General features: G+C 42.5%; 1 protein-coding gene across 2 annotated transcripts; it reads left to right on the forward strand.

Annotated features, from left to right (window-relative positions):
• Positions 1-3330: 3330 nt before the first annotated feature.
• Positions 3331-10288, forward strand: CYS1 (cystin 1). 2 transcript variants are annotated; one of them, XM_025170174.2, is made up of 4 exons: positions 3331-3894; positions 7551-7630; positions 8542-8588; positions 9745-9846. In XM_025170174.2, the coding sequence occupies exons 1-3, from the start codon at positions 3361-3363 to the stop codon at positions 8549-8551; spliced, it is 624 nt and encodes a 207-aa protein (XP_025025942.1). In that variant the 5' UTR covers positions 3331-3360; the 3' UTR covers positions 8552-8588; positions 9745-9846. The 2 variants fall into 2 exon arrangements, with proteins under 2 accessions (XP_025025942.1, XP_007433741.3); XM_007433679.3 differs by lacking the exon at positions 7551-7630 and having other exon boundaries at positions 3506-3894; positions 9745-10288.
• The last annotated feature ends 239 nt before the right edge of the window (positions 10289-10527 follow it).

Genomic DNA, 10527 nt, shown 5'->3' on the forward strand with positions numbered 1-10527 from the left:
CATCTATTTTAGGATGCTGTCAGTCATAGACACTCAAGGCCAGTGATTATTGGGTGCTTTCTTCTACTACCCCCATTATGCCTGTGATCCATTACTTGGCCAAACTGAAAGGTGACTAAACCCTCCATTCCAGACATCTATCCACTACTGCCCAATTCTACCCCACCACACATTAAGAGTGATGGGTGATTGTTTTTCCCACCAGCAGGGTAATTGTTCAATTTGCATAGTATGGACAGAGCATGGTGAAACAGACTGGCTCCAGGTTGATAAAGCAGTAAGACAAGGCTGTATACTCTCTCCTTATTTATTCAACCTATTCAATCTGTTCAGCCTGAATATATATTAAGGGAAGCTGGATTGGAAGAAGATGAGCATGGTTATAAAACTGAAGGAAGAAACTTCAGTATCCTGCGCTATGCTGATACTACCCTGACAGCTAAAAATGCAAAGGATCTTCAAGCCCTAGTAATAAAAGTCAAAGAGCACAGTGAAAAAATGGAACTAAAATTAAACATAAAGATCAAAGTAATGACAACAGGTGGAACCACCAGCCTTAGAACTGGCAAGAGAGAGATCGAAATGGTGGACAGCTTCTGCCTTTTAGGATCAACTGTCAACAGTAAAGGAACAAGCAGTCAAGAAATATGCCACAGACTAGCACTTGGTACAGCAGCCATGAAGGCCTTGGAAAAGATATTCAAATGTAATGTGTCTATATCTACAAAGATCAGAATCATGTAAGCCATGGTATTCCCTGTGACATTTTATGGAAGCAAAGCTGGACTGTGAAGAAGCAATATAAGGAGAGTGTTGATGTTTTTGAATTCTGGTAGAAAAGTTTCCTGAGAATTCAGGTAGTCCTCACTTAACAACCCTAATTGAATTTCCATCACTAAGTGAAGTGGTTGTTAGGCAAAACATCACATGACTGCACCAAATAGTGATAGCACTTCTGGTACTCCTGGTTGCAGTCACTAGGCCAGGACTTCATGCTTCTCCTGCCCTGCCACACTCACCTCCACTTCAACTCCCCCCACCCATCTCCCCCCCTATTTCCGCCCTTTTTGCCGCCCTGCCACTCCCGCCACCCTGCACACTGCCGCCCCTCCCACTCTCATCTGACCTTCGCCATCTTCTTCCTCCTGCTGCTGACAAGGTGCACCTGCCCCCCCCCACAGAGCGGAGAGATTGGAGAGGAAAAGATTTCATGAGAGTAAGCTGCATAACACGCCTGCGGCTCCAGCTCCCAGCCTCAGGCTGCCGGCACAATTGCATTGCTTCTGATGTGTGGAAGAGCAAACAGCTTACTCTCTTGCAATTCCTTCCTCTCCAATCTCTCTGCTCTGCAAGGGGGAGAAGGAAAGAAAAAACCAAAGGTTAGGCACAGGATGACACATACTGACAAATAGCGATCACGTGGCTGAGGGACGCTGCGAAGGTCATAAATGGTTGTAAATTGGTCGTAAAGTTATTTTTTCAGCACCATCGTAACTTCAGTCTCTGAATAAGTGGTTGATAAATGAGGACTACCCGTGCTGAGAAAGGTGGGAGGAAAGAGAAGAGGATGGCCAACAGCAAGGTGGATAGACTCAGTAGCTATGAGTACACCATTGGAAGAGCTGAAGGACCAGACTAGGGACAGATCTTCATGGACAAAATCTATCTAGGTGCTTGCTAAGATTCGACAACTTGATATCACGTAATCAATCAATCAAAAAATCCCACGTTAAATTGTAAGGACAGCATTACTCAGTGGCGTGTTACTGAGGCAGAATGAGACTCAGCAATTGGTGCAGAGCAATTTATACTAGAATACTTTTCTGCTGACTCAATGACTAGAGGAAATCACATTAACAAAACTGTGAGGAAGAGCTCTTACAGCAGCATTGGCCTCTTCTAAAAAGAAATACATCTTTTTAGGACATCTTCAGGACTTCCAGTATTAGCTTTGTGACCCAGCAACATCTTTTATGTAAAAAACCATTGTGAATGGAAAAGGGGAGCAGACATATCCTAGCAATCAAACCATTCTTCCTTTGTCCATAAAAATGGATTTACTTCTTTAGAACAATTATCTAAAAATGAGCAGAGGAAGCAGACCCTTTTAAACATTTGTGTACAAAGGCAGTCCTTTTTATTGCGACCAAGCCTTTGCGTTCTAGTCTCCTTTCTCAGACTTCCTAAGCAAGAGAACCAGCAAAGAATGGAAATATACTCATTTGGGAAAAGAAAACACTTCTAATAGGACGTGTCCACATAAATAGGTGTGCAAGATCTATTTTTACCCAGTCAGATTGGTTATTAAAGCCAGAAAAAGAGTGTTATTCCACAGCTGGCAAAAGTCTGTCCAGGATCCCCTTGGTGCTTCTGTTTTCCAGCTCTTTCTGCAGCAATGATTTCTAATGCCAGTCTAGCCTTTTTTTTTTTTTTAAATGCTGCAATTCAACATGGCTGTTCTGGAAATTCTGAACTATATTAAAAGTGAACAACCCTAAAACAAATAGAAATCCTAGAAGCAAATTTTAGTCTTAGGAATCCAGAATAATTGTGTAATTATATATTCCTCAAAGATAACTCTCCCATTTCCAAAGCTATGGTTTTCTTTGCTTGTAATAACATTCTTCTCATGCTTAAAATACATTTTAATTTTTTGTTCTTTGCTCCACATCTAAGCCCTGCCATTAAAATAAAAAAGCAACATCAAGTGAAGGGGAAGGACTGACTCAAAGGCACATTTATACCAAAGAAAGCTCTACTGAATGTAATAGGTCTGTCCCAACTATGCTTGACCTGGGATCAGTAGAGTAATTTGAGATACACAAAATGACAATCCAGCATTGCGCAATTCGCTCTGACAAATATGGTTAACATAATGAATAAGTTGACTATCTTTTACAAATACTAACTAGCTGGATTCCCGAGCTGTTACTAAAAGAAAACATTTTGGAATGCTAAGTATACACTGAGTGTCCCTTTGCCAAATTGTGAGTTGGTTCTGCAACAATATTGGTTGCAGAAACCCGTTTAGTTACCCATTTTGTTATTGCTTTCTACTATATAGCTAAATTAATGCCAGGGATGATCTAAGTGCAGCGCTTCGGCATTTCCTTCTCTTTTTGAAATCTAGCTTCGTTCTGAGAGGTTACACCCATGCATATTTATTTGTTCAAAGCCAAATTCTTGGGATTAAAAAACGAGAGGGAATTAAAAAAAAATAAACCTAAATACTTTCCCTCTTTCTTTAGCACGTCGCGGTGGGGAGTGTGGAAAGCGGCAGGAGATCTTGGTTCTTCCATGGGGTGGGGGTGCGGGTGGGGGAACCGCTTCTCCGCAGTGAACAGATTTAAACCCCAAGGAATGTTCTTGAAACAGCAGGAAACAAGGAAAAGGAGCGGGGACGGATCCCACCCTCTTTGGCTACCGCCCGCCAGGACTCCGCAACAGTTGGGCTTTAGAATCAGAACAATCTGGAAAGCAATCGGGAGCAGCAAAGCGGCCTCGAGTAACTGCAGCAACTGGCCCCGGGGGACTCCCGCCGCTATGGGCACCGGCAGCAGCAGGGCGGGGAAGGCGCGCAGCCTCAGCCCGCCGAGGCGCTGGCGGGGGCCCGGACGGGTCAGCGCGAGTCACAGCGCCTCCTCTCGGCAGGGCCCGGCAGACGACGAGGGGGCTGCCGGCGCCAGGTCCGCGGGGCAGACCCCTGCGCGCGCCCCCTCGCTGCCGCGCGAGCAGCCCGACTCGGACTCGGAGCTCCTGGACCAAGTGCTCGAGGAGTGCGACGAAGGCAGCCCCCAGCTCCTGCCGCCGCCGCGCCACGACGCCGGAGACTTCTGCTCCCGCCCGGCAGAGGGCAGCCCCGAGGAGGCCGGGGAACAGCGGGAGGTGCTGGAGGTAAGCGTGAGGGCCGAGGACCCGGGCGCGGCGTGGGCAAAAAGTATGTGGAAAAGTACAGGAGATAAAGCACTCCTCGCAGGTAAACGGGCATGGCCTTCTGTGATCCTGCGGGAAGTTGTGGCTCTTTTTCCGGTGGTTCCGGGGAACTATGTCGCGCGGCTAAAAACAAAAGGCGGAGGGATATGGGGCTTTCTAGATTTTGCTGAATGCAACACCTGGCATCTTTCAGAGTCGACTAGGCTAACCGGGCTGCTGAGAAGTCTCGCGCAACACCTGGTGACCCACAGATTTGTACAGCCACCAAGCTCACGGCTGGGGACGTTGAACTCTTATCCAGTTTCCCCAGACTTGATTAAAATAGTCTCGCTGGGGTCGAGCTGTACTCTTGGTCACTTCATGGGCATGTCCAAATTGTTTTCTTGGCCACAATATCAAAATGGTTGTTTGCTGTTGCCTTTTAGGATGTTTTTCCAAGCCACTAGCCACTTTCGTGGTGGTTTCCTAACCATTGCTAACCAGATGTGATCCTGCTTAAGTTTTTGAGATCAGCCAGGTACCTGTTGCAACTAAACCTGATTACTCTTCCAGTTATTTCAAACTTCAACTCTGCCATTCTTGAGTATAGTCAGACTGTTTGAAGCTGATGAAAATTGAAATTTGCTAACACAAATTGAGGAAGGCTAATCTAGCCTCCCTTTTAGGTTTGTTGTGAGCATAACATAGATGAAGGGAATGATCTGTGCTATGTTTAGTGCTATGTTTGAATAAAATAAAGATAAATAAAAACACAAAATCCGGTTGTTGCATTTGATCTGAAACAGGCTTGGAACACAGGAAGTGGCAGACCAATTATCTGTGGCCAGTATATTAACTTTTTTCATTCATTCATTCATTCATTCATTCATTTAGGGGGGAACCACCTATTAATGTAAATCACTGTAGGTAAAATGTGTATCAAACGTATGAAATGAATCACAGTTCTGTCTGATATGTTTACAAATAAAATAATTGCAAGTTAGAAAGTCTGTGTGTGATGCAAAAGACATTTCTCATCTGAGGCACAATTCAACCCCAGGCTGGCTCTAATTATCTGTACAAGTTTCTTGCTGTAAAAGAAAAAGTTTGCTTGACTCTCAATAGGTCCTGAAGATCATCCCTCAGACGAGGATCTACTAAAAAGCCCAGGAGCCTAAGTGTCTGTTGGAGCTACAGCTCCCAACTTCATACCTTAGTAAAGATGTACCCAGTGGCAGCACAACCTTACAGGACATCAGGAAAGCAGCATCATTAGAACAGCATTAGGTTTGTTGCACCTGTTGGTCTCAAATTAGTGGAAGATTCATTCAGTGAGTGGAGGTTTCCATCCACAGAATGGAGTTTGTAGTAGGCTGCACAATTCTCTCTGATACGTTGCTGTGGGATCTGAGGTGAGAAGTTGGTAGAGTGTAATGTTGGAGAATGGACTGATCACAGTTCTCTGTCACAGCAGCAGCTCCCCCAACTTTGTCCCCATCGACTTCCAAGAAGGTTCTCGAATTCTCTGGAGCTTCTGATTGGGCTGCAGAGAGGAAGGGAAATTATCCCTCGCTGACGAAAGTTTCCATTGGATATTGAAGCTTTGGGACACCACAAGGATAAAGTGCAATAGCAGTGTGTGTACTGTAAAACCTGAACTCTATCATAAGTGCTGTACAACTTAATTTACTATCACACATCTTGCTGTTGCTCTCTTGCATTCATAAGCCCCCCCCCCCCAAGCCAGACTGAAATTGGTTCAGTTTGAAAAGCTATTTATTTAATTAGAACAATTTAACTCCTGGGACTTTCTTATGTTTGGAAAGAAAGAGAAAAGTCTCATTCAGGTCAAGCTGGACTCTTGGTAACTACTTGGACATGTCTGTGTTGTTCTCTTGGCAATAATATAGAAGTAGTTTAATATCCTGCATATCTACAATTATTCATATTTATCATTTGGGAACATTTGGTGTCCTGAAAGAAAAAGGAAGAAAGAACCTGGTCACTTAGAAACAATTCTGACTCATCACGGAAAGCTTACTAGCTATTTATAAGCCTATGTTATTGCCTTTGGGATGTAATTAATGCAAAAATGCTGCGCTTTTGTTAGGGGAGATATTCCTGTGTCAAAGGACTTCTTTGGGGCCTTTATTAATCAACCAAATGATGAAAATGACATTTGGATTTTATTTACAAGCCGAACTAATATGTTTAATTCAGTTCCAGATTTTAGTTGGGGGGGGGGGGGGAATCCTTGTTTTGTTTTAGCAAAGTCTTTATAAAACAGTGCCATCTTGTGGCTGCCTTCTTAATCAATACTTGGTTCCATCTGTATTACAATTATCTGAATTTCATGTATAGACCTGATACTCCAGGGATACTTTTCTCAAAACTCCTGAGGAAAAAAAATGCAAACCATACTTCAGCATTCCTCTGAGGCCATGTTCCTAGCTAAAACTAGCTATTGGCATCACAGGGGCCTATCCTGTGCCTGTCAACCGTTGCAATTCCTTGCCAAACCTTATTCCCCAGATTTGCAAATGGACCAGTTTTCACAGCTCTGATGGTTGGTTCTCCCCACCTCCCACCCCCTTGGCACATCACCATCCAGTGGGAAACCCATTCTCATATGGGATGTAATTTGACCCAGATTCCAAGGACAGGCCTCTCTGTTCTGATTCCTTGGCTCTTCCACCTTCTTACCACTTGGTCACCTGACAGGCTAAAGCAGGATGAAATTAAGAAACAGAGATGGCTCCCAACCATAAATGTGTGTGCATCAATTTTTAACAATGTAAATGAATTAAATTTAAATTAATTGGTTTTTAAAGTAACTGAGCAACTCCAAAACAGATTCCAGGTCAAACAGATATAATTAGACACACTTAGGGACATCCTATGGCAGAAATAGCCTGTGAGGGCAGGGAACTCAGTGGTATTTAAGTTATGTGCTGGAGATAAGATTAGGCCAACTTGGGTTATGGATTGCTAAGTATCTGAAACTGACCAGTGCTGGCCTCATCTCTTACTTCACTAGGGAAAATGATTATTCAGAGAAGCTGCTCTCCTTTCCTCTGTGGAGCTCTGTCTTTTATCTGTCTGGAAGCCAAAAAAGAGGTTGATTTCAAAAAAGGAGGGACACCCAGGAAAGGATCCTGGGACCCAGCCCAGATCCTGGAATGGGTGGGTGGTGGCAGATACTGGCTAGTGGCCAGAGGGAAGGGGGTGAGCCTGCACTTTGAAACTCCTGGGCTGTGCTCTGGTCACATGCAGACCTTGTCTCCATGATAATAATAAAAGTAGCAATATGCTATAAACTTTATGCACCTTGAAGGAGTAGCAGCACATTGTTTGATGGGGGAGAACCATTTCTGTTCCAGAGGACAAAGGTATTTAATTATGTGCTGGACATGAGAATAGGGGATTGTTAGCACACTAAGAGGCCACTTTAAACTGCAGGTGAGAAAATGGGCTGTGATGATGTCAAGATGAGCTAAAATGTAGTATATACCGGCAGAAAATAGGACACCTTCTAAGAAAGCAGGGATGCTGACTGCACAGAGCTTATATTGTTATTCCGCTTTTCCATTCATATGTTAGGATTGGAAATGGTTTAATAACAGGTTCTGTATTTGCAGGGTTTTCAAACACAGGCAGCAGAGATCTTCCTGGCCTACAAGAAAGAGGGGAAGCTAGATGATTGGCTGGGCTTAAAGAGGTATTACACAGTTCAGTCAGTGTGCCTGAATCCAACACTAAGAAATGGCACTGTCTTTCAAATATGGTTAAAAAGACAAGCTACTTTTCAGTGTCCTTAAAGGCCCTCTTTCACTTGCACAAGCATGCCCTGACAACATTATTTTTCTGCTGTGCCCCCACAACATCATTGTCTTGATCTGGTCCATAACCAGCACTGTCCCTGAGAGGCAAAGCTGTCAAAATCTGCCCTTCACCTCAGCAGTGTGGAAAGTCCCAATAAGAATATAAATCATACCTGTAGTTTAAGTTTCTCACAGGTAGGATTTGTTAACCAACATCATACCCTGTTTTCAAGGCTGGATGAATCCGATTAGAACTTTGCTCAGTCAAGTAGAGTCAGATATATCTGTTAAGCTAAACTGCTTGGAATAGCAGGAAGAGGTTGACATGATTTAGGCTGAGTTGTTGCCATCAGCATATTTACCTTGGTCTGGAAACTGGTGGGGAGAACAGAGGAGGCACCTCTATCTCAGATTCTTAGCATGGGTGCACACATGAATATGTATATGCTGCCATCTTCCCATCATACTTACTCTCCTGCTAATGTTTTTATATGATCTAATGATTTTAATTGGTAAGGTAATGATGCATTTTCTTTAACAGTATTCTTCCAGCTTGTGTCTGTAGGAATCACCTGCTCATTGTCTTTTCTTAGAATGAGGAAAGGTAAATGTATATACATACATCAACTTTTCTAATCCCAGCAATCAAAATGTTTCCATAGAGGAATGTCAGAGTCCCTCACCTTCCTTGCCAAAAATCATTTCTGCTTTCACTGATCTATATAATTATAAGAGTTACTAGCAGGGGTCAATCTGCATTTCATTGTCATAGGCTATATAAGTGTCATTATGTTCGTTTGTTTTTCAGGGTTTTTTAGCAAGATCTACACCGGAGAGCAATAACTTTGCCAATCAGTAAGTTATCTTGAATCAAATGATAATAACCATGAGTAGAGACATCAGTATACTCCTTTGCAGAAGTGGACAGTTTTCGTTCCTGTGCTTTTATCGGTTGTTTAGCATGGTTCGGTAATAATTTTCTTCACATTTTTCTACAAGCATTTATTTAGGAAATATTGTGGCAAGAAGTTTTTTTTTTTTCTTTTAATGGCCGCTTCACGAGATTGGATTGTTGCTTTTCTTATTATATCTCTCAGATAGTCCATATGCTGATGGAAGAAAACTGATGGGAGGACTGAATTTAATCACGACACTGTTTTCTTAATTTAGATGTGGAGTGGTTGAAGAAGACCACGTGTGTTGGCTATCAGTTTGATTATGAATCTTTATTGCAATCATCCTGATTTTTTTTTTTTAGCATGCTTTTCCTTCAAGAAAAAAACACTTTAGAATTGCTTCCTGAACATTATCAGAACAATTTTTCTTTTGTTCATGGGGATTCTAATTATAATCCACAGCTTTAAAGAAGTTCCTTTTCCAACATAGCATGACATTTCAATCCCTTTATTCTTCCAGAATAATCATTCTGCTTTGCTCTTGGTCTCCTTACCAACTGGGTCCCCATCCCCATCACAGTGCCATATTGTTGCTGGCTGTAATGGCCATTAGTTTGGATACCAAAGAGGGAATGGGCAAGACACCAGAATAAAAGCAATTAACAAAGCTTTATTAAATAATTGTGGATATTTACATAGGAAAGCCTTCATCAGGCAAGTTTTACGAAGGGCCACAGTGCACTTTCAACTTTCCAAAGGTACCCCTTAGCTATAAAAGGTCAGGGATCTTTCCCTATAACATGTATGAATTTCTCCTTCCATTAAATTTAGTTATGACCCAGCTCCTAGGAAATAGATGTGTCTTCCTCCTTCCCCACTTTACCCTTCCAAATCCTGTTGATCTCCCATGCTGTGAGTTCCATTTTATTTAAAATTAAATGATGGGATATAAACATTCAGAGTGAACGTCTTAAAAAGCAATGTGAGAATTAGATACACATGCTAATTAAAGGAGAAATGGGAGGATAACGTTTTGCTAGCAGTGGAAAGAAATTAGGTCTCATTTCAGTTTTTTTTTTTTATCCTGATTATTGCTTTCTCACATAAATCTGCAGGTTGCCGCTCAAGAAGCCAGAGAGACGGGCCAAGATATCCTATGATTACTCTGAAGAGGAGCTGATGGCAACAATAGAGCAAGAGTACTGTCGCTGAAGCCAGTCACAGCTATACCAATATAACCATAAACAAATTTGCCTAGGGGCTAGGTTATTAAACTGCAGTGTTTCTGAGAAAAAGTCTACTAGCATGGCAGGCAGAAAGACAACTCAGAACACTGGCCAGAGAGATAAAACTACAGGAAACTGTCTGTTATCTGAACCCTACCTAGGGAGCCAAATGGGAACTTACTGTGTTCCTCCTGGAAAAGAGAAAAGCATCAGATATACACAGATGTTCACGTTCAGCTAAAGCTTGAGGTGCGAAGTAGGGAAAGAGCAGTCCTCTTATTTGTCCAAGTCTTAATGAAAATGCAGTGAAGGTCATTAACTTTGGGTCGTTTGCATGTTGTCTTACCGTTCCTAAGAACTGGGGGCTGCTGTTAATCCTTTTGGGCACAGGCATAAGCACATTAAAACCTATATTACCAACACCCAGTCTGATTCTTTGCAGTTCTCTTGAGTTGGCTATATATGCTATGTATTTAAAAAGTTGCAATATCATTATTCATAATAATGCCAATTAATCAGTAGGATATTAATCACACCTGCACCCAAAACGTTGGCTCATGAGGCCCATCCTTACAATCCAGGTAGCGTCACATTGCCCAGCTGGAAGTGTTCTTGAGAACAGACAACTATTTTGCCATCCTGAGATACTCCTGTGATCATTTTAGAGAGGTG

This window comes from Python bivittatus, unplaced genomic scaffold (genome assembly GCF_059951505.1).
Source record: "Python bivittatus isolate LINGU-HERP-01145 unplaced genomic scaffold, Pbiv_v1 ctg000020_np1212, whole genome shotgun sequence".
NCBI classification, from domain to species: domain Eukaryota; kingdom Metazoa; phylum Chordata; class Lepidosauria; order Squamata; family Pythonidae; genus Python; species Python bivittatus.

Excerpts from the sequence above, each read along its gene's own strand:
- CYS1 (XM_025170174.2), top strand. The coding sequence starts at position 3,361 with ATGTTCTTGAAACAGCAGGAAACAAGGAAAAGGAGCGGGGACGGATCC. Across the intron at positions 3,895-7,550 it reads AACAGCGGGAGGTGCTGGAG|GGTTTTCAAACACAGGCAGC; the intron begins GTAAGCGTGAGG and ends CTGTATTTGCAG.